We start from the raw sequence: 24,082 nt of genomic DNA on the forward strand, positions 1-24,082 counted from the left end.
CACATTTCATCCCGTGTGCGAAGGTGGCCACGGCGGAACAAACCGCCAAACTGTTCATAGACCACGTGTTCAAGGTTCACGGGCTGCCACGGTCTATTCTGTCCGACCGCGGGCGGCAGTTCATCTCGAATTTCTGGCAGAAGCTGATGGGCTTCCTGAACGTCAAGATCAACCTGGCGTCGGCGAGACACCCGCAGACCAACGGGCAAGCGGAGCGGGTCAATGCCATCATGCAGCAGTACCTGAGATGCTATGCGAATCAACAGCCGGCGACGTGGGTGGATTACCTGCCGCTCACCGAGTTCGCCTACAACAACACGAAGCACGTGTCCACGGGGGTCACGCCGTTCTTCGCCAACAACGGGAGGCACCCCAGAACCTTCCCGGGACTGGAAAGACTGGTGGAGGGGGAGCCGCAGACAGCAGATGCGTTCGCGTCGGAGTTGCAGGAGGTCCACGATCAGCTGCGGCGGCACCTGGAGCTGGCCAAACACGCATACAAGGTGCAGGCAGACAAACACAGAAGGGTTGGCGAAGAGATCCATGTGGGAGACTGGGTCTGGTTAGCAGCCCACGCAGTGCCGGCCAGGTCGTTGGCCAAGAAGAAATTAGGGCATAAGCAACTGGGGCCCTACCAAGTCGAAGAGCAGGTCAACCCGGTGGCTTTCAGGCTGGCGCTTCTGGAGGGTTCCAGAATGCATCCGGTGTTCCACAGATCGGTGCTCACTCCCTACAAGGCACCGCACAGGTTTCAGGAACCCGGAACGGCGCCGAGTCCGCTCCGAGAGGGAACCAGGCAACGGGGAGTGGCACAGGAGGTGCGCCTCAACGAAGTCACAGAGATTTTGGACTCCAGATGGGGGGAAGAGGGGGTAGAATACCTTCTCGCTAAGGAGGGCACCCCGGCCAGTGCCAACAGCTGGGTGCCGGGCTACGCTTTAGATGAACCTCTGCTCAAGGAAGAGTTTCATGCCCTCTTCCCCCATAGGCCAATGCCAGCGGACTTTTTCGACGACTGGCTTTTCACGCCCACGCTTTCAGCCAGCACGTTCCGGGGGTTCGACTCGGATGAGGAACCGACACGAGACGCCCGTTCCCCGGAGGGGTCACCCTCGGGATCTGCTTCAGAACCCTCGTATTGGTGGGATGATCGACCAGAGGAGCAGTGGCGCAGAAAGTGGCTGGAGGGTCCAGGACGAGCAACGCCTCCAGAAGGAAGCGAGGGAGAGACGGACATGGAAGTTTTCGGGGACGACCAGGGTTTCGAGCACGGCGGCACAGAGATGGAAGCAGAGGTGACCGTCGTCGACGAGAGCAGGGAGGAAGAACCGGAAGACTTCGGATGGAGGCCCGCCACGGGAAGCGAACTGTACCCGACATTCGTCCCCTTGACACTGCAGCACCCAGTTCCTGCACCGGAAGGAGGGGAGGGGGGAAGAGGGGGCTTCGAGGGGGGGATGGATGTCAGGGGTTCAGGAGCAGAGGCGAGGGCAAGGGAGGAAACAGAGAGCGAGGGGGAGGAGGCAGAAGAAAGGATGAGTGATGACGACGACCCGAGATCTCCGAGTCTTTCCAGTGAATCAGAAGATTCACAAAAAGGAGCACCAGTGGCCAGGGCAAGGGGGGAGACTAGGGGGACACCCCAGGAAGATAGAGCCAGAGGGGACTCAGAGGGGAGCAGTTGGAGATCGGGACCAGCGTCACCGCCAGAGAGTAGGAAAGAGGAAGAGCGCCAGGGATCAAGCGCTGGCAGCTCGCAACAGGAGGGAGGGCACGAGTCAGGAGTAGCCACACCTCCATCGGGGAGCGAAGTGACGGTTAGACGGAAAGTGGAAGGTTGGGCGCGCGCGCCAAGTTCAAATGCACAGGAAGGTGGCGCAGTAGGCAGCCCGGAAAGGGAGCCAGGTCCTAAAGCCCGGCGCAAGGAGACAGGAGAGTCAGGGGGGTCAGCGTCAGAAGAATCCCGGAAGGAAGAGACCCAGGGGGGCAGAGGGACCCAGAGGAGAACTGTCAGGCGGAAAAGGTGGAGCAGGGCTAGGATATTAAGTTGGTGCGCAAGGGGCGGAGACTCAGACGGAGCTTCGCCGATCTAAGCATAAGACGTAGGGTTGCACGCAGCAGCTCGAGAATGGAGATTGTAACTCAATAAAGACTTTTATTTAACGATCGCTGGCTAGCGTGATCCTCTGTGAGCTAGGATCTGGAAGTAACCCTGACACATGTGTTGTAAAGCAGCTAATGAAAAGGAGTAAAAAAAAAAAACAAACATCAGGAAAGGACAGGAGGGAAGTCAGGAAGCAAATTTGTACGTTTAAAAATTGTATATATAATGGGTTGGGAGTTACTCGTGCGTAATCCTGCTCCGTTTGAGCATTAGATTGCCTGGTTAAACCCTCCGGACTGCACAGCCCATCTCAGCGTGGCTGCCCTTAGTCACTCGTAGAATCTGTCTGTGGGCGTTTCTTAAAGCGTTGCCAACACAAGAATTGTTTGACGCCCAATCGTCTCCGCCTCTCACTGCGCGGGAGTCTCCTGCGCAGGGTGGGCGTGGGCAGCGGGGTGCTTGGGCTCTCCTCGCTAACTTCCAACAAAGAGTCCTGGAGCCCCTGCACCTCCCTGTCCCATTGCTCTCCTGGATCCCTGGTGTTACACTCATTCTCTTCCCCTTCTTCCCGGCTGAGTCTCCCTCTAGCGCTTGGACCTTCCCCTGCAGAATCAGAGACCCTCTCCTTCTCCCGTGCCTCTGATGGCAGTTCCCTGACAGTATATGATGACCAATGCTTTAGAATATTGTTGGCGACTTAATAAAAATGATATAAAAAAGACGCAACAGAGACTGTCATGTATTTGAGAAATATGATTTATTTTACACATATTTACACCAGGGTGTAGATGGAGGGAGTGCAGAGGTTGTAGCATTCACATCTCAAGAGTGGCTTGTTCCCCACAGCAGTGCAGCATCAGATTGCAAGACGGCTCCTTGCCGCTGTCCCAGCCTGCCTTCAGCCAGCCTGCCAAGATGTTTCTGTCCTCCAGTCCCCCTATGAAGTTCTGGCCCCTCCTTTCTTCTTCCCAAGAACCTTTGCTAAGCGGCCCCTCCCCTTCTCCAAATCTCTCCGTTTTAAAAGGGATACGTTTTTCCTATGTCGCATCATGCTCTCATCATGCTCTTGGCAACCCCTGTTGTGCACAGACCCAAGGGTGTTTCTTTGACATTTTGATGACTGCCACTGTTTCATAATGGCTTGCACTCAACTAGCCTGGCCAGAACTTCAGCCCAGGCTAGTTTGCATAGGCTAAACCCAGCAATTTCCATGTTTGGCACAGTTTAGGAGACCTGCTGCAGCCTGTATTTCCCCCTCAATGTCCCCAATATTACCTGAATTCCACCATTTTATTAATTTCTAACATTCACTAACTCTAGACCTGTAACATTATACCAAATTAATTTATTGGAAGTACAGAAGTCAGTTAGGACTGAATTCTTCCATGCGGTCCAAGTCTTTGAGGGTGCAAAATAAGATCTCTTCTTCCAGTCCTGAGGAAGGAATACTGACAAGGTCCTTTTGATTGTTGACAGCAGAGGGTTGAGCTCTCCCATGCCCTGATTCCATAACCTGGACAGCTGACTTTTAAAAGCGGGGATTGATCCACTGTGGTCTGTTTTTAGCATAGAGCTCATGCAATCCAGTTTCATCAAGGGTTTAACGTGTACCACCTTTTATCAGGCATCTTCTTACATATCCATCTTTTTTGTCTATCACAGGGAATGTTTTCCCAGCATTTTTTGGGGGTAGAGCAATGTGCTTTTAGGATGGCACAGCGTTTGTTATCTAAATCATGCGGCATACCTGCCTTCCAGTAACTGAAAACAAAAGGTAGCACCAGAAATAAGTGAATCAAAAGTAATGAATCCACATTGGATATTTACTTTATTTCGGAATGTTAAGGAAATGTTCAGTTCAGTTATTTCACACTCCTGTTTTCTGTCTCAGGGTTGCCACCTACTCATAACTGCAATGCATAGATTTATTTATTTTTTAAAAAGATTCTGTCCATCAGCAGAAAATATATTATGGGGGAAGTTCCTTTTTGTCACTGTGAGCTGTCTCTCACTTTATACATCCCACGGTACATTATCTGATGCCTTTTTCACACTATATAATTTTATTGTGTTTTATTTCTCACAGTTATATTGCAATTATTGCAGAAGGCATCACCCTACTAAAGAGCAGGTACAGTGGTGCCCCGCAAGATGAATGCCTCGCAAGACGGAAAACTCGCTAGAAGAAAGAGTTTTCCGTTTTGGAGGTGCTTCACAAAACAAATTTCCTATGGGCTTGCTTTGCAAGACGACAATGTCTTGCGAGTTCCTGCTGGTTTTATTTCTCCCCCCCCTTTTCTAAGCCGCTAAGCCGCTTATCAGCTGATCTGATCAGCAGATAAGCCCCTAAAAGCCGCTAATAGCACTAATAGCGCTAATCTGCTAATCCTTCAATGGGCTTGCTTCGCAAGATGAAAAAACCGCTAGACGAAGAGAATCACAGAACGGATTCTTTTCGTCTTGCGAGGCACCACTGTAATAAATTGTAGAATAAAACAAAGCACCCCCTATTTGATACATGAGAATTGGGTGGCAGATTGGGGAGGGCCACTCATTTTGTTAAGCCTTGTGGAAATTTAACTCTAGAGATGAGTAGGGTTTCTCATTAAAGGAAAGCCACAGAACCACACCACAACAAAACCCAATCATTTTTTCTTTTTTTCTTTTAAAAAATTATGATAACGAACATTTTCATTTTTTTTGGGGGGGGGAATAGTTGGAGCAGAAAAATTAAACCAGGCCTGAAAAGCAGATGAGAGGGCAGGTTGGAAAAACTGCTTCTTAAAATACTACTCTAGCAATGAAGCTCAGTGCTGCTTTTGTGAGCGGTGCTGGGCTTGCAGGAAGGGTTCTGTGAACTGTTGCATCCTTCTTATGGTGCCCTCCAATTGGAGGGTGGCTGAGAAGGATGCAACATTCCTGCGCCCTGGTCCCTGTGAGCCCAGTGCTCACAGGGTCCAGGGTGCATGCCTGTTGCCTCCTTCTCAGTTGCCAACAGAAGGACGCAACAGGCCACAATGCCCTCCTTGCACAATGCTCTTCAGAAAAGCATCACTGAGCTTGCAGGAGGGCACTGAGAAGAACGCAACTGCTTATGCTGAGGCAGGATGCCATGATGTGCCCCCCAAAAAACTGTGTCTGGGGTGACAGTCCCCTCATCCTCCCTACACCCTACACCACTGATGAACCTCATTTGGTGGGGTCAGAAAAAATGGATAGCAGAGCAACAACCAGTGATAGGCAGAGCCGACTAATACTGCTTTTGTTCCCGTTCTCCTTTCTGTTGAGCTCTATGATGGCAACATTGAGTCCAAGTGGGCACGGGGCTGCCAGCCATTGCAACCCTCTGGACTGTTTGTAAATAAGGTGGTAATGACGGGCCCCCCATGGTTGGCTTGCTAAAGATGAGACAACAAAACTATCAAGACTTTTTAAATACTCAAGAAGAAGAAGAAGAACAAGAAGAGTTTGGATTTGATATCCTGCCTTTCACTCCCCTTCAGGAGTCTCAAAGCGGCTAACATTCTCCTCTCCCTTCCTCCCCACAACAAACACTCTGTGAGGTGTGTGGGGCTGAGAGACTTCAAAGAAGTGTGACTGGCCCAAGGTCACCCAGCAGCTGCATGTGGAGGAGCGGAGATACGAACCCGGTTCCCCAGGTTACGAGACTACCGCTATTAACCACTACACCACACTGACACTGCATGTCAACTTTTGATTAAAATGGACAGGAGGTGGTTGTTTGCCTTCTACTAAACTCCTATGGAGCTCAAAAAGAAACATAAAACCACAGCCTGTGTGAATTCCTGATGCAGGTAAAGCAGAACAAGTGTGCTCAGAGATGAATGCCTAACAAAGTTTCTACAATATAATAAGCAGAGAAATTTTGTTTACACTCACGTGGTTCCAACATTAAAACCGTTATACCATTGCCATTTCCCATCCTTATAAGGAAGACCAATCCACGAGTCTTGATGTGCAGTATTGGTTTCTCTTTCTAGAAACTCCTGCAAAGAGCACAATCAGAAGGTCTTTCCTAGGAATGAGGAACCAGAATCCTCTTTCAAATCAGTTCCAGATTACATATCTTTCTTAGGAGAAAAACAGTCTCTTCCAGTAGCGAAACAAACATGAAATGTGCATGGGCAGGAGAATGTTTCATCACAGAAACAAGCTTGGTCTCTTTTCCCACCTACATGTACTCATTTGAATGTCTGATGAAAGGAATAATGGGGGGGGGGACTCAAAAAAATGGTACCAATTATATAATATAATTATATTATTATAATTATCAGAGGTGAATTAATTTAGGTTGGGCACCTATGCACTTATTGACATTCATCTTTCTCTTTCTCTTTCTCTTTCTCTTTCTCTTTCTCTTTCTCTTTCTCTTTCTCTTTCTCTTTCTCTTTCTCATACCAGGAGGTGTAAGGAAATTGACATTGTACTATGTCCAGTCTGCAACTCAAAACACATTCTAGCAAAGTGCCCAATAATCTGATACTTTTAGCTTGGTTCATAAACTCTGCAGTAGAATTTTGATTATTTGGAGTATTGAAGGGAAGATTGCAGTGGAAAAACACAGGCTAAAGTTCCCTTCCAAGCCAAGGCCTCACCTGGAATAGAGGTATTAACATGACAAAAGGTGTTGATGGCCCATCTAAGAGGAATCTTGGGCTTGGGCAGACAGAAGATGACCAAGGTAACTGGGTGTGAAGGGACGGGAAAAGAAAGTCTTTAGCAAGGTGTGCTGGGAAGAATAAAGAAGAGAAGAAAGACTGGAATCCATCTTGGGTAGGCTGCCTGCAGTCTGGCTGGGAGATGCCTTTGACTCCAGGGCTGCACCCTTTTGAAATGACTGTGCTGTAGGATCTGGACTCCATGCAGACTGAAGGTGTAAACAGGCAAATAAACCATATTTCTTAAAGCTATAGCAGTCTCTACTGTGTCTCAGTTCTCTAAAGTAACACAGACCCTGGGTGAGTGCTAGGAACCTCCTGTTATCTTGCAGTTGAGGTTCGTGAGAAACTGCAGCTTTGAAGTGGACAATTAATGAGTTGGCAAGAAGCCAAGTTAAGCAAAAGTACGTGAGAAAGTCTGCTTGGAGACAGGGAAGCCTAGCAGCAGGTAATGATTGGGTTAAGGTTTTCCCTTATAAGCAGCATGACACAGTAGTTTGGTGTTGGAGTTCAGAGGTTGGGGTGTAGAGTTTGAATTGAGTCTCTGCATATAGTAACTTGTACAAAGCTGTGCTATACTTTGTATATAATAAAAGCAAATACACATCAAGTTACTGTTCAGCACGTTATGTTCCTGAGTCGTCATCCTGGACTACACAGACTAAAGCAGCCAGTAGAAGAGAGTTTTGGTTGAGATCCATCAACACTTGCCACCGCTCGGCAGAGAGTGGGGGTGGCACCCAACTTTTGTAACACTATTTTAAAAAATAAACACCCCCCTAAATCTCCAGTACTTTTTGATCATTGGAGCACAGTTTATATAATTTTGCCCCGTGATTTTTTTCTGCTTGTGGAGGAAAGGAGCAGGAAGTTGTTGAGATGCTACAGAAGTTTCATAAGCACCCAAAGGGCATAAAATAATCAAATTGTGAAGGAATAGTTTTTGGTGTTCTGCTCACCTCCTCTTCAAGACTTCCAACAGTAATCAGCATGGATTTTTCATCCTCACAAGCTGTTATTGCTTTGTGCCACGGCGTCGTTCTGTCTTCAAATAAATATAAGACTTCCTTGTACGGCACCCATTGCTGGCGAAGCTTTTTACTAATATCCTCTTTGAAACAAGCCGGGAATTAGCAGTGAAAAGAGAAGGGAGGAAAATAGGGAAATAAGAGAAGCCAAACTAAAGGTATCTCTCTCTTTCTCTCTTTACAAACACACACACACACACACACACACACACACACACACAGCATTACGTACTCCTATTACAAGGTAAAAGTAAAGGGACCCCTGACCATTAGGTCCAGTCGTGACCGACTCTGGGTTTGTGGCGCTCATCTTGCTTTATTGGCCGAAGGAGCCGACGTACAGCTTCCAGGTCATGTGGCCAGCATGACCAAGCTGCTTCTGGCGAACCAGAGCAGCGCACGGAAACGCCGTTTACCTTCCCGCCGGAGTGGTACCTATTCATCTACTTGCACTTTGACGTGCTTTCAAACTGCTAGGTTGGCAGGAGCAGGGACCGAGCAACGGAGCTCACCCCGTTGTGGTGATTCGAACCGCTGACCTTCTGATCTGCAAGTCCTAGGCTCTGTGGTTTAACCCACAGCGCCACCCGCGTCCCACTCCTATTATAATCCATCATAATTTATTGAAACGGCTGGATACTCAACCCTCTAAAACGTTTGTCCGTATAATGAAAACATCTAGGCTCGTTTCATGGAGAAGTGTCTGTGAAGGGATTCCAACAGACTAGTACTGCCCTCTTGATCCAGCAGTTGAGCCACCGTGGTGCTGAGAAATGGAAGGTGGAAGCAGATAACCATGATTCTCCAGCATAACTGTCTCAAATAAACTTACCAATTTCATCTTCTATTTCAGTCACATTGATGATCAAGTCAACCAGTTTGTCTGCTAACTTCTGAGTTTCACGAAATATTTCAGCATCTAAAAGGTTTGAATAATTCAAGCCAGTGGGATCTCAAACATCCATCAATGTATATTAAAAGCCACTTTCCAAAAATCCAGTGAACGGTCACATTCTAGCATGAAAAGAAGAAGAAGAAGAAGCAGAACCCAAATATAGGACCCAGAAAGAACAGTCCTGATTTTCAGAGTCTGGCATCATCGAGGGGAAAGAGCAGGCTTAACCCAAATCATGTCCTCATGTGAATAAAATAAAAGCCTCAGCTTGTAGGTTCCATTTCTTATGGGACCTGCAGGTTCACTCCCTTGTTTTTCTTGAGTTTCACAGCAAAACCAATCACAAGTGATTTCATACCAAAACAGACAAGCATATAAAGAGTATGTGTTATGTTTGAGTCTGATTTATCAGATCTAAACTACATCTTTTCAGCAAACGCAAGTGTCAGGGGCTCAGGAACAGAGGTACAGGGGAGAGAGGAAATGGAGAGCGAAGGGGAAGAATCTGAGGGCAGCGTAGGGGAGTATGACAGTGGCCCGAGAGATTCCATGAGCTTCTCCAGCGAATCAGAAGATTCCCAGAAGGAGGCGCCGATGGTCAGGGCAAGGGGGGTCCCAGGGGAGACACACCAGAAACAAGGGGCCAGCGGGGACTCCCAAAGCAGCAGCGGGAGATCGGGACCAGCTTCCCCACCAGAGCGTAGTGGGGGAGAAGAGTCCCATTTGTCAGGGCCAGCGTCTCCTCCAGCAGGGAAAGAAGATGAGTCAGGGCTGACCACGCCTCTATCGGAGAGTGGGGAAACGGAGGGGAGGTCAGGTCCAGCTAGCCTCCCCGAAGGGGGAAGCAGTGACAGGAGCAGTGTAACGGTCAGGAGGAAGGTTGCCGGCTGGGCGCGTGCGCCAAGTTCGAATGTACAGGTGCGTGGGACAGCAGAAAACCCGGATTGGGAACCAGGTCCTAAAGCCCGCCGGAGGCAGGGGGAAGACTCAGGGGACTCAGTGTCAGAAGAGTCTAGGAAGGGCGAGACCCCAGCTGACAGGCGGAGCCAGAGGAGGAAAGAGCAAAGGAAGAGGTGGAGCAAGGCTAGAGTTTTAACCTGGTGTCTGAGGGGAGGAGATTCAGACGGAGCTTCGGCGGTCTAGAGTTTCAGACGTAGAGCTGCACGCTGCAGCTGTGAAAGCAAAACTGAACTTCACTAAAGACTTTTGTATATAACAACGAACTGGCGTTGGTCCTTTGTGAGCTGGGACCTCGGGCAGCTCTGACAGCAAGGTTCTCTGTTCTGGCTGAATACTATGAATGAAGGGATAGCATTTCCAGAAAGAAAGTAGTAGATGATAAAAGGGTGTTTATTTTTTCTTCCACCTACTGCAGTGCATCCAGTTCCCTGCATTTCCCCCCTCCCTGCTGAGAATAAGTTCTTATGGGAGAAGCAGCCTCATATAACCAACATGCTGAAGTATAATTAATGCATGAAGGGGTTAACACCATAGAATAAGCTGTCCTGCCAGGCTTAGCTAGGTCGCTTTCCCTCACCTTGGGATGAAGCTAATCAAGGCCTTTGTTCACTTTCAGTCTACCCAAGAAGCTCAGCATGTGAAGAGGTTTTGAGCCGGTTGCTGCAGCTCAGATCGCAGGGCTCTTACAAGTCACTCTTGTGTTCTCATACCAAGAATTTAGGAACTTCCACTACTGTAACTTAAGCCAGGTTTACTGCCTGTGTTTTCTGCCTGATGTATGGAAAAGCACATGAACCCAGAGGTGAAGCAACCTGCTCCGGTACTGGGAGAAGCGCTCGTCCCGGGGTGTGTGGCGTGTAACCCTAGGGTCATGGCGCACGTCCCAGGGGGCATGGCACGCCACCCGCGGAGGCGTGGCGTGCATCCTTGGGGGTGTCATGGGGATTGCCGCCAATCGGGGGTCAGCATTTTGTTATTGTTTTTTTAAATGATATTTATTGAAATTTTTTTTTTAAAGTTACAGAAGAAAAACAAAGTACAAAAAGAAAAAAACCAAGCCACTTATACAAATTCAAAATAAGAGAAAAAGAAAAAAAAAACCACCACAAACATTTAAAAGCATTTAAAAACAAATCCATTATTCTCAACTCCTCAACTATCATTACCCTCTTTCCTTGACCTCCTCCTCCTCCCCTTCCTTGTATCCTGGTTGTTAATTGTCACAGCAAATCCTTTCCATATTTCATAATATTCTGTCATTACATTACCTTAAACTATTTTAATCTTATCTTTCTATAAAAAACCTTGAAACGTAAAACTTAAATCTTATTTTTACCAACTTCTCATAACCATAATATTCTTGCATAATTCTTTAAACATTTTTACTAAAGCCATGTAATTTCATTCCAACATTTTTCTAACATTCATCAATTTTGTAAAACAGTCCTAGTAGTGAAAAAAGGAAATAAAAACAAATCCAATCTTCATCCAGCGTCCCTTCCTCCTGGTCCCGGGTTTTGTCAGTCCTCATTATCCCATCAATCTGGCGCATTAACCTGGTATCCTAATATCCGAGGCCCTTAAGTCTCTTCCATGTCCCTTCCGCAGCTCTTCATAACTGTATTTTCCCTTGTCTCCTGCTCGTTTCACTTGTGGGAACTCCAGCTTAGCAATATTTTTGACCCTTCTCGACAGATCAGCCCCTTTTCCATAATCGACACTAAATTCCATGTGGTATTTAAAGACATGTTTCAAAATCCATCCAAAATTGAGAGCCCCCACAATCCCAAACATCTCACGGCCCATTGCCAGACTTGAAAAGTCCAAACATCCCTGCATAGGAGGGTCTATCCAACCCCCCATTTCCAGACCAAACCAAACTTTTTCTTTCCAAATCTGGCTTTTTCCAAGTTCATCTGTCAAATCCAAAAGTTCATATTCCTGCTGGGCCTGTTCTGTCAGGGTACACTCCTGATTTAATTCCTGGGTGGGCTCCACATATTTCCCCACTGCCTGTTCAAATTTTCTAATCAAATCAGCCATCAAATTCGTCTTCTCATGTAGCTGTTCCAGTAGGGCATTTGTTTTATAGAAAGCACACAACAGAGCTTCTGAATACATTGTCCTGAAGGTCAGATGTCTATTCCCATGACTGTAATCTGTAACAGCTCCCAGCTCCCAGGAGTTGGTTACAGTTTCACAGTCTCCCTCTAGGGGGAAAACTTCTATTTAATCTTTCTTTTAAAGACAAGTCTAGCAACAGAGTTTCCTTTTTTCAGATATTTTTCAGATATTTTGTCAATATTTGTTCCTTTAAGGTGCAAAAGGAAACAATGGAATCACTATGTTTCTCTTCTTTTAGCTATCTGTCAAAAGCGTTTGTCTCTGGTCAATGAGCTTCAAACGTCAGTCCTGACACCCCGCTCCAGGATCAGGACGAGGGGAAGTTACTTTACTTTAAACTCACTTCTGCAGGTTTAAACAGTCCAGAAAAGACCCCCCTTCTTCTCCTGCTGCCGAAGGGGGGTTCAACACTTTAAATGATGAAAGCCAGTGTGGTGTAGTGGTTAAAAGCGGTAGTCACGTAATCTGGGAAACCGGGTTTGCGTCTCCGCTCCTCCACATGCAGCTGCTGGGTGACCTTGGGCCAGTCACACTTCTGTGAAGTCTCTCAGCCCCACTCACCTCACAGAGTGTTTGTTGTGGGGGAGGAAGGGAAAGGAGAATGTTAGCCGCTTTGAGACTCCTGAAGGGGAGTGAAAGGCGGGATATCAAATCCAAACTCTTCTTCTTCTTCTTTAGAAGTGATTTTCTGAGCTCTAGTTTACGTTGTCTTTGCTTTATTCTGTTTACAAAGAAACGGAAGGCTGACTTCCTGTTTAGACCTTCCCGTTTCAGTACCAAATTGAAATAAATTTTTTAAGTCCAATTCCTTTCTGCTTGCCAGTCCTTATTTAAAGTCCAATTGTTCAAAGTTTAAGTACTCACGGGTGCTTATTTTAGAAGCCAAATTGTCCCAGGAAAAAGGCAGCGCTCTCCGGTAACGGCTGTGCGGCTTCACTCCACGGAAATAGCAGTTGACTCACAGCACCGCGCCACTCCCCCCTCTTCACTTCGGAGCCCGTTAGTGGGTTCCTTTGCGGGTTGGGGGGGCGCTAAGGGTGCCCGCCGAGTCCCATGGTCACAGGCTTCATCTGCCTGCGATTTTTAAAAGGGTCCCCGCTTCGCCGTAGTGGAAAAGACCCGTTTCGCGCGGAGCTATTCCCTCCAATTCAGAGGGAGTCCACCATTGCCGATGGCGCCACCCCGGAAGTCGGGGGTCAGCATTTTGTCACCCCCTTTTGGAATGGCACCCAGGGCGAGCCGCCTCCCCCCCAACCTCGGAATGCCTCTGCATGAACCTGACCTTTGTGGAGTTTGTAAGTAAATCAATTTTTAACTTACCAAATGTTGGGTCTTTTTCTATGCTAGGAGAAGACATGAAGTTTGGAAGGGCATATTTTAAAAGCCTCAGAGCCTATCTTTCCATGCTTTACTCTGCTGCATATTTTGTGGTTTGAAATCTCCGCTGGGGTTCTCTCACCAAAGTGTCGTTGCCCCGAACCTGGATCTTTGCATCCAGGGGATTCTCCTTTTTAAACCTTTTTTTCCTTGTCACAAACAGTTTTGCTGTGGGGTGATATCCCTGGGTTGGGCAGGGGGGAGGTGTGGTCTTGAATGCACAGACTGAAACCCATTGCTTACCATTCTTGCCTTTGAGAGAGGGTTCCCTTTTTATCATAAAATCCTTAATGTTCTTAAATGCTTTTACTACAGCGGATGACGCTCCTGATCCCTGAATATCTAGAAATGAGTTAAGAATAAAAGAAATTGTATTCTAACACACTTGTCTGGGCATGGCTGATCCCCCACTCTGGAATTTCTGAGACTGGTTTTGAATCAAGGCTCCCCATGCCTTAGCTATGGAACCTGCTTTGATTGGAGGGAAGTCATATTTTCTAGCATGAAATCTATGCTTTTGTATACTGCATGAACTGCTTTCCCCAACCCTGCCTACTAAATCCATTGTGTCCTACCTAGAATGAGGTTCTGCAAGCATCGTGGGCACATTGGGTAATGACATAATAACTGACGAGGGATGTGATGTACCTGCATTTTTAGGAGACACTGCCAGCACAGGCAAAGTCACTTTATCTCCTTCATATATAGCGGGGTGTGTGTGTGTGTGTGAAACGGGATCTGACCAGTGGACTAGATTCTTATTTCCCACACACCCACTGTGGGCCAACTTTGACAGGTGGATGGGATCACTCACCTGTCACTCACCTTACATCATTATGACATCAGGTGGCAACTTCAACAGGGCTTGTTCTTAGCACCAATCAACTGATTGGTGTTTAGAGCAAATACATGTGATTGTGTTTCGTTAACACCAATCAGCTGATAAGATATGGATTCCCATGGGGCATGCAAAGAGACATTTTTCCTCTGTAGACTGATAGAGGAAAGAGGTCTGGTGGTGAGTTTATTAGTACTCACAAAACACCTTCTAAAGCATGGGTTGGCAAACTAAGGCCCGTGGACTAGATTAGGCCCAATTGCCCTCTGGATCCGGCCCGTGGACGGTCCTGGAATCGCCGCTTGGATCAGCATGATCGTTTAGGCTGCGCCATTTTTTTGCAAAAATTAAAATTAAAATGGGGCACCATTCCCCCCCACCGCGGTGGCACCCCCTTTCCCCCCCTTCCTCCTCCTGGCTTCTCCCCACCCTGCAGAGGAAGGGAGCTGGCCTCTGATTGGTGCCAGCCAATCCGAAGGTTCACCACCCGTGTGCTGAGGCTCGCCACCCACCCCCTGGCATCTCCGTCCATGGCCGTGCTGTGGGCATTGTGACAGGCGCGTCGCGGGGCTTCGGCTGGAGCTTGGCACACCTGCTGGCCCCACCACTGGTGCCTGGGAAAGCTGGCCCGGAAAGGAGAGGTGACGCCATTGCCGCCGGCTCCCAACCCCAGGCAGAACAGTGGAGGAGGTAGGAAAGCAGGGGAGGGGAGGGGCTGGGGGAGAGGGGGGGAGAGAGAAGCTCCCCTCCACCGCGTGGGTGTGCATGCATGCACATGCAGTCTGGTCCGCCACAAGGTCTGAGAGGCGGTGGACTAGCCCCCTCCTAAAAAGGTTTGCTGAGCTCTGTTCTAAAGGCTGTGTCTTCAAAGAGGCTCAGCTGATTTGCTCTGTCAGTGAGCAATTTTTCACCAAGGAAAAATTCACAGCACACTTTAAGCTCCCAGCATTGCTAGGTAGCCATGTCTTTACCTGCCCAATTGATTGATTGGGTGAATATACTTATAGGCTGCTTTCCCACAATGAGCTGTGCCCACAGCAGGTGCCGGGTAGGTCAGCATTATTTCGGGGAAATGGCTTAGCTGAGGCGCACTCTGTTTGAAAGTCTACGTCACACTGAAGTGAAACCAGTCCAGAGGATTTAATGGGTTTTCTTTGCTACTTACACAAAATAGTTGTCCCGAGTGCGGCAAAAAATAGGATCAGGCACAGCGTTACTGCAGTAAATATGCCAATGGAAGATGGAAACAAGTCTCGTATATTATGCAAAAAAGCAGCTAGCTTCCCTTGAAAGACAAAAAGAAAGAAAACTCTGCATTAACTATCATGAGCCAACATCCTACTATTATCCCAGTAAGGGGGGTTGGGATAGAGTTGTTTTTACAATACAGTGGTACCTCGCAAGACGAATGCCTCGCAAGACAAAAAACTCGCTAGACGAAAGGTTTTTTCGTTTTTGATTTGCATCGCAAGATGAATTCCCCTATGGGCTTGCTTCGCAAGACGAAAACTTTTCGCGACTTTGTTAAACCGTTAAAACCGTGCTTCGCAAGACGAAAAATTCGCTAGACGGCAAAACTCGCGGAACGAATTAATTTCGTCTTGCGAGGCACCACTGTACTGGCTTATACACACAGAGATATTTGCATATATACAATAAACGTGTTTAAAAGCATAACCCACACTGAATAAATCTATAAATCATTAGCGGTGTTTTCAAAACATATAATAGGGCTGCCATAAGTCCAGAATTTCCTGAACATATTAGGGATTTGTCCGTTGAAAACCTGGGCGTATGGCAGCCCATATAAGAAATGTTATTTTTTTGGGTGAATTTCCTAAAACTTTGGCAAAAATAAAAATAAAATGCCAGCCCTGACATATAAGATACTTATCCTAAAGATTTGTCAAGACCCATTGTTTTCTGGTATCACCCCTCACAAGGTCCTCAGGATGAGCAAGCCATGGACAGTTTTCTGATTTTTTTCTCCCCTGTCAACTGCCAGGGCCAGTGAATGGTGGAATCTTTCTTGCCTGCCATTGAGATTCCCTGTTTAAATGGTTAGATATGCTGAATCTTGTGAAGCCTTTTCCATGAATGTGGATCAGGAGAGATCACAGGCTGAAACTTGAGACTTCTCACCATCACTGTCATAGCCAGAAGATGACGACTGACTCAAACCCTCAACCTCTGCTGTTTGTTGAGCTAAGTGGGCTGGCAAAGCATTGCAGGCTTTTCTCCAGCCCTCCCCACCATGACTGCTCACAGATGCCTCCTGTTACTGTTCCTCCTCTAAATAATAATAATAATAATAATAATAATAATAATAATAATTAATAATTAATAATTTATTATTGATACCCCGCCCATCTGGCTGGGCCTCCCCAGCCATTCTGGGTGGCTTCCATGGAAACCAAAAATACAGTAAAATATCACACGTTAAAAACTTCCCTGAACAGGGCTGCCTTAAGATGTCTTCTGAATGTCAGGTAGTTGTTTATCGCTTTGACATCTGCTGGAAGGGCGTTCCACAGGGCGGGCGCCACTACCGAGAAGGCCCTCTGCCTGGTTCCCTGTAGCTTTGCTTCTCGCAATGAGGGAACCGCCAGAAGGCCCTCGGCGCTGGACCTCAGCGTCCGGGCAGAATGATGGGGGTGGAGACGCTCCTTCAGGTATACTGGACCGAGGCCGTTTAGGGCTTTAAAGGTCAGCACCAACACTTTGAATTGTGCTCGGAAACGTACTATGCTATGAACAACTTCTCTGTGTGCTGCATACATACCCTTTGCAGGGGCCTGTTTTCTTCTTCTTTTTAGTCTTGTTCTGGAAGCCACACTGGATCTGGATGACACATTGGATCTGGAAGCCACATTGGATCTGGATGACACATTAGATCTGGAAGCCACATTGGATCTGGATGACACATTAGATCTGGAAGCCGCATTCGATCTAGAAGCCACACTGGTTCTTGAAGCTGCATTGTGGGGTTGGGTCACATAATATGTAATTTATTAGAACATCAGCTAAAACTTCCAACAATGGCACAGAAAAGCCATTGTGTGCCAGCAGCTAAATCCCAGTAGGGTAAATCTTGAAAAACTTGTAGCTCAGGAACAGTGATCCTGCAGAAATTCAATTTTCAGCTCAGTTCTAGCAGGGGGGCCTTTAGAGACACAGTAAACTGCAACCAGAAACCTAGAATAAATCCTATACTTGGAGAGAGGTTAAAAAACAACCTGGCCTAGCCCCACAGATTACTGACCTAATTACTGGAAAAAGCAGCTCATGGTGGAAAAAAATGTAGGCTTCATTCTCTGCCCAGCCTCAATGCAGGCTTCAATTTCAGGTTCAAAAGTACTACATATAAGCTAGGAGTTACTAATTTCAGCATTCATTTCAGTTTAAAGCAAGCTCAACTCAAACTAGTTCAGGCAATGAAAATCCCCTCAGGTCCAAATTATAACCCCACCATGTTTACAGCAATAAATGAGACTGGTCATTTATTATTGTGACACAAGGGGTGGAATGAATGAATTGTGGTTCCCATATTTAGGAAGGTGACAAGACTGACCCAGCAAATTATAGACCAATTTCCCCATTGTTACCAGCGAGCAAACTGTATTCACGGTACCTATTGTCAAGAAAGAAGCATTGAATTAAAGGAAGCAAATATATTGCCCCAGGAGTAAATAGAATTTCAAGAAGGAAATTCAGCAGTTGAGCACTGTTTTGTAATTACTCAGTTGAATCCCCAGTATGTCAGAGTAAATAAATGTTTCTTGTATTCTGCATTTGTTTATTCGAAGACTGCTTTTGGTCTGGTTAGTAGGGTGAATTTGTGGGATGAATTGTCTCAAGCAAGTATTGATGTCAGATTACGGTATTGTACCCAAAAAGATTCGAGTAGAACATTCTGGAGAATAGGGCAGCATAGCATATACAGTTAAATTATTAAATTATAGCAGCGTTAGAGAAGGTCAACAATTGGAAACTAAATTTGTGGAAAGATGGAGTTTATTCATTATGTATGGAAATAAACTACTGTATACAGTAATACCTTGGTTCTTGGACTTAATCCGTTCCGGAGGTCCGTTCGACTCCCAAAACCATTCAAAAACCAAGGCGTGGCTTCCGTTTGGCTGCAGGAGCTTCCTGCGCTCAAGCACAAGCCACATCAGATGTTCAGTTTCCGAAAAATGTTCAAAAACTAGAACATCCAGGTTTGCGGCGTTCGGGAGTCGATTTGTTTGGCAACTAAGGCATTACTGTATTCTGGAAAGTGGTTTGTTTGTCTGTCTATTCATTTTTTTTAACGTCCTCTTGAGACATCAGCCGCCCAGAGTGGCTGCCTGGGGCAACTCAGTCAGATGGGTAGGGTACAAATAATTAAATTAACATAATCACAACCACCAAACTCAGCATGAGGGTTGCCGAGGTGGCGGCACATTTTGTTGATGTTTGGATGCCTGGCACCATCTTGAAATATTGTTGCCACACTTGGCACAAGAGTTCCTAAGGTGGGGGCAGTGGTCTTCATCACCATTTAGATACCAGGCACTATTTTGAATCAAGAGTGCAGACTGAAACATAACTTTGGCCTGACCTCCTCACCCAATTTTCCGCATGATGGAAATCTGTCTTTCTGAATTGCACTGAAGAGGAAATATCAGAAACAACTTACGTTCCAAGAATGTCAAGCCTCCCGCCATTTTATCTGCTCATTTGAATTGGCACCTTATGTCATCCTGTGTTCAGAAGCATATAATGAAGTTGTCAGTTAGCACAATTTTCATCAAATAATTTAGTAGTCAAAAACCGATCAAAATAGCAGGCTGCAGAAACTTACCTTCTTTTGTTGACAGGACCATCTTATCTCATTTTGAGTGGTGTTTCATCCTGGAGTCCTTCTATATAACCATGAAATGAAGTGGACAATTAAAATAATTTCTCAAGGCCTACCTATTTCAGTTGTTAATTTAGAAGATCTCTTATCTGTCCTTTACCCACATGGTCCCAGGGCAGGTTACAACAACAGAATATATAAAATTATAAATTGCAGATGAAACTATTCAAATATAAAATAAATAAAACCATTCAGACCAAAACAGAACAAAAGAGGTGGGTCTTACAAGACACATCAATTGTCAAAGGGCAGGTAATGAAGTGTGCCAGGAGAGGCTGGTGCAGCAACTGTCCTCTCATTCTGTCAATTCGATGGTCAACTGCAGATGCAAGTCAGATAACCCAAGAGATGCTTCAGCAACCAGAGGATAAAAACACAATGGGCAACTGCAAGCAGAGCGGGATCAAGAGTGAAGAAGAAGTAAGAACTAAAGAGCTAGGCTATTGGCAAGTCTTGCCACAGTGGATTAGGGTACAGTTATGGGAGGAAAGAGAAGGGACGTGGGTGGCGCTGTGGGTTAAACCACAGAACCTAGGACTTGCCAATCAGAAGGTCAGTGGTTCGAATCCCCATGACAGGGTGAGCTCCTGTTGCTTGGTCCCTGCTCCTGCCAACCTAGAGGTTTGAAAGCATGTCAAAGTGCAAGTAGATAAATAGGCACCGCTCCAACGGGAAGGTAAACGGCATTTCCGTGCACTGCTCTGGTTCGCCAGAAGCGGCTGAGTCATGCTGGCCACATGACCTGGAAGCTGTACGCCGGCTCCCTCAAGCAATAAAGGGAGATGAACTCCACAACCCCAGAGTCGGCCACAACTGGACCTAATGGTCAGGGGTCCTTTATCTTTACCTATGGGAGGAAAGGAAAAGGCAGAAATTCTGGGGCTGGATGCTCAAATGATGAGTCAGGGAAGGAAAGCGTTTGCAGAAGGACGAGAGAGGATGGTTCACACCAGGTGATGCAGGGATTGATGGGGAAGCAAAATGGTTTAAATACACAGAAGGGCTCTGTGGAGAAGGGCTCCAGACTCAGCTAAGTGGAGAGCTCACCAGGAATCAATTTGCAGTCGGGGTGGGTGGGTCAAAGCTACAGAATGAAGATGTTAGGTGTGTGGAGAGGGAATTGAGCAGAAGGGGTGGTGTCCGCGGCACCACCAGAAATCCAAGTGTGTCTTCAGGGCTAAGAAGCTTGCTGACCTCTAACCTCGAAGGAAGCCAGAGAGTGGATAATAAGGGGAGGTTCACAGAGGGTGCTGGAATAAGTTGCTTCCTCTCGCTGTAGACCTTATCAAGCATAAATCAATCTACCTCTGCCTTTCTGAAGAAAGAAAAGGAGTGGCAGCAGCCCAAGGAGGACACTGAGAGGCCTTGCCACGTCCTCCACTTCTCCCTCTGTCTGCAGGTTGAACATTGTCGGCAGTGCTTCCCTATTCAGGAGGGCAATTCTTCTGTCTCCTTGCCCTGTAAAGCCAGGAACTTGGGCTTAAAATCATAGAATCATAGAATCATAGAGTTGGAAGAGACCACAAGGGCCATCGAGTCCAACCCCCTGCCAAGCAGGAAATACCATCAGAGCACTCCTGACATATGGTTGTCAAGCCTCTGCTTAAAGACCTCCAAAGAAGGAGACTCCACCACACTCCTTGGCAGCAAATTCCACTGTCGAACAGCTCTTACTGTCAGGAAGTTCTTCCTAATGTTTAGGTGGAATCTTCTTTCTTGTAGTTTGGATCCATTGCTCCGTGTCCGCTTCTCTAGAGCAGCAGAAAACAACCTTTCTCCCTCTTCTATCTGACATCCTTTTATATATTTGAACATGGCTATCATATCACCCCTTAACCTCCTCTTCTCCAGGCTAAACATGCCCAGCTCCCTTAGCCATTCCTCATAAGGCATCGTTTCCAGGCCTTTGACCATTTTGGTTGCCCTCCTCTGGACACGTTCCAGTTTGTCAGTGTCCTTCTTGAACTGTGGTGCCCAGAACTGGACACAGTACTCCAGGTGAGGTCTGACCAGAGCAGAATACAGTGGCACTATTACTTCCCTTGATCTAGAAGCATCAGGCCAGATATAATTAAGCAGACTCCTTCCTTGCTTCTCCTGTTTGACTTATTTGGCCTGTGCTACTTACTGTAAGGGATGCGGGTGGCACTGTGGGTTAATCCACAGAGCCTAGGACTTGCCGATCAGAAGGTCGGTGGTTCGAATCCCCGCGACAGGGTGAGCTCCCATTGGTCAGTCCCTGCTCCTGCCCATCTAGCAGTTCGAAAGCACATCAAAGTGCAAGTAGATAAATAGGTACTGCTCCGGCGGGAAGGTAAACGGCATGTCTGTGTGCTGCTCTAGTTAGCCAGAAGCGGCTTAGTAATGCTGGCTACATGACCCAGAAGCTGTACGCCAGCTACCTTGGCCAATAAGCGAGATGAGCACCACAACCCTAGAGTCATATTTACTTACTGTAAATAAGGGCTTGTATCCAGCCAACTTTTACACGGAGCAGATCCAGTGGAACTACTGATCACAAGAAACTTAAGCCCATTAACTTTAGTGGGACTACTCTCAGCAAATGTTAGTGGACTACAAGTTTTTTATACTGGGCATCTCTTTTAAAGTGGCATTGATAGAAAGCGGAGGGCAGCCTTGGCACAGAAGCTCTTGAACCTTGTCTGATACTTTCAATTCAAGAACAGCCATAAAGGATCCGGGCAAACATTAAGCGCCAATACATTTGAGTAATGTTCCCCACCCAGCAGTGCCCTGTCTGGATACCGTGGTGTCTCAGCCAGTTTTTCTTCTCTTTTCCTCTGTTCCTGCAGTTGTTCCTTCCTTCAGTAGCTCAACCACCTACCCCTTTGATGCAGAACATTCCAGAACTCTTCCCATTCAGGTTCTACTGTTGCCTGATTGGCTGACTGCCATGCCAAATCAGCATCCAACATAGTGCATAAGCCCAGGAAAACATTTCACAGCATTTTTTAATGGATTCATTCATTATGTAGATATAGATATACCGGATTTAGAGAGCAGTAGCTGTGTGAGGCAGACACAACAGTAAGGAGGGCTGAATAGCACCTGCAGTCCCAGATATCTCACTTCCTGCACCAGGCAGAGCAGGGGCAATTGCCTAGCAATGGCATTTACAGTTAGTGAGAGGAGACTGTCAAGGAACTGTCAGGCGAGCACAGGTCATCCACAGGGCAGGAAAGAACACGAGGCAAGAAATGCAATCAGCTTTTATTCACAGAAAGTAACATCATAGCAGAGTTCTTCTGGCTCGTCTTAATCCAGCTGGAGATGTTGCTGAAACTGACCACTGACCCTGCTGTGATGGCTTGGGACTCGGACTCAGACTTGGAACCAGAGGAGACCCAGTCTGCACCGGATCCTTTGCCTCAGGCAGCATCTGAACCTAGTCTGGGGCCTGATCCTGAAGAGTCCCAGTCTGCACAGGTTCCCCTGCAACAAGCACCAGCTGGCCCAAGTCAGGGGCCTGAGCCTGCCCTGGCTCCAGATGCGGGGATGACCTCGTTGCCTTCAGCTGGGCCATCACTTACAGCTGCTCCACTACTGGTTGGGTCAGGGGAGGCTGAGGCGGCCCCTGGGTCTAGTAACCCACCGACGTCTCCCGAGCTGCAGAGACTCAGGTCTGAGGGAAGGAGAGACCTGAGTTCTCACAGGAGGAGTGCTCGCCTTCGGGCGAGACAGGGAGGTGAGTCCTTGGGGGATCAAGACCGGCCTCTACCCCGACAAAGATAAAAAGCTGTCGGACCCTGCCCCAGGTTGCGGGAGCAACATTACTGTATGCTAGATCCTGCCTGAGATCCTGTACCTGTCCTTGCCTGGTTTCCTGCCTTGTGTCCTGCCTTGGCCCTGTCGGACTGACTCCCAGCAGAACCTTTGGATTCTGGACCGGTCCTGGATCGCATTTCACGAGTTACCCCAAGGCACAGCACACCCGCCTTTTCACTCTAGCCTCTCACTCTGGATCCCCCCCAAGCAGACAAAGGCTGTGTCGAGGGGGTGGGCTCCTCCTCTGGGTCTATCTGGCCCATTGCTCAGCAGTGTGCAGACTCTCCTTGAGTGGGGTGTCAGAAAGGGAGGAGAACCAGTAGGACTGGGACTATCCTGCTGTTGGGTAGCAAAGGCAACCTCTGATTCCTTTCTATCTGAATCAGTGCTCACACTGCGACTCTCAGCCTCTAGCCCTGTCCTGAAAGGGCCTCCTTTTCCTGACACCCCTGTACCCCCAAAAAAATCACTCAACCCCCCTGCTTCTAGCACCTCCCAGCTCCTTCCTTCCCCAGACTGCTCCTCAGTGTTCCACCACCACGATCTGGGGTCAAAGTCTTCTTCTTCCTTGGGCACTCACTGCCCACCAGTCTTCTTCATTCAGCCAGTCCCTGAGAGGCTGCCTTGAGGAAAGGATAATCTCCAGCATTATTCTACTTCCAGCAGTGGTGGGTAAGAAATGTCAACAGGCAAGTTGACCCCAAAGTGGTCCCCAGCATCAAGGATCAAGCAACTGTTGACAGGCAAGCGCTGGATGCTCCTTATCTTCACTGTTGAAACCTGCATGCTTGTTCACCTGCCTCTCACTCTGGCTCAGACAACAGAGCTGTTGAGAAGGAACAGCAATAATTGCCACTGCCAGCTCGCCCTTTGGATCTCTGCATGGCAAGCAAGCAGGTGGTAGCAATGAGGAAGAATAAGAGCAGTGGTTGGTGCTAATGGGAGTCGGGAGGTAGACTCAATGTGGGAGGGGGGCAGAGAGTCCATGGAAAGTGCCTGGCTCAGGACTCCTCCAAAACATGGCATTGATAGCGGTTACCCCTTTGGGGCTTAAGAGTATAGGAAGAGCCCTGCTGGATGAGACCAAAGGCCCATCTGGTCTAGGATCCTGTGCCCAAAATGGCTAACCAGATGCTTATTAGCAGTCCAGAAGCAGACTCTGAATGTGACACCACTCTCCCAACCTGTGATTCCCAGCAATGACTGTTCAGAGGTATACCGCCTTCAGAATACCAAAGACATGGCTATGATTCTGCCTGGCTGCTCTGTCATAAGGGAAAATAGAAATCAAATGCAAGACATTTTCTGAACACTCCCTGGCAGAGTGGAAGGGAGGCAAAAAAATGCCTGTAACAATCACCCAACCCAGAAAACGACCAATGTAAACA

General features: G+C 47.4%; 1 protein-coding gene across 8 annotated transcripts; it reads right to left on the reverse strand.

Annotated features, from left to right (window-relative positions):
- Window positions 1-3,429: 3,429 nt before the first annotated feature.
- Window positions 3,430-21,714, reverse strand: LOC309540050 (C-type lectin domain family 4 member M-like). Of its 8 annotated transcripts, XM_082236646.1 has the most exons (11): window positions 21,652-21,714; window positions 18,852-18,912; window positions 18,687-18,750; window positions 16,878-16,979; window positions 16,788-16,841; window positions 15,171-15,290; window positions 13,411-13,509; window positions 8,644-8,730; window positions 7,743-7,894; window positions 6,005-6,111; window positions 3,430-3,865 (listed from the first exon to the last, which is right to left on the reverse strand). In XM_082236646.1, the coding sequence occupies exons 3-11, from the start codon at window positions 18,712-18,714 to the stop codon at window positions 3,697-3,699; spliced, it is 918 nt and encodes a 305-aa protein (XP_082092772.1). In that variant the 5' UTR covers window positions 18,715-18,750; window positions 18,852-18,912; window positions 21,652-21,714; the 3' UTR covers window positions 3,430-3,696. The 8 variants fall into 8 exon arrangements, 6 of the variants coding, with proteins under 6 accessions (XP_082092772.1, XP_082092770.1, XP_082092771.1 ...); XR_014223039.1 differs by having other exon boundaries at window positions 8,644-8,825; window positions 16,788-16,979; XM_082236644.1 differs by having other exon boundaries at window positions 16,788-16,979.
- Window positions 21,715-24,082: the final 2,368 nt, after the last annotated feature.

Source organism: Podarcis vaucheri (genome assembly GCF_965113315.1).
Source record: "Podarcis vaucheri genome assembly, chromosome: 9".
NCBI lineage: Eukaryota > Metazoa > Chordata > Lepidosauria > Squamata > Lacertidae > Podarcis > Podarcis vaucheri.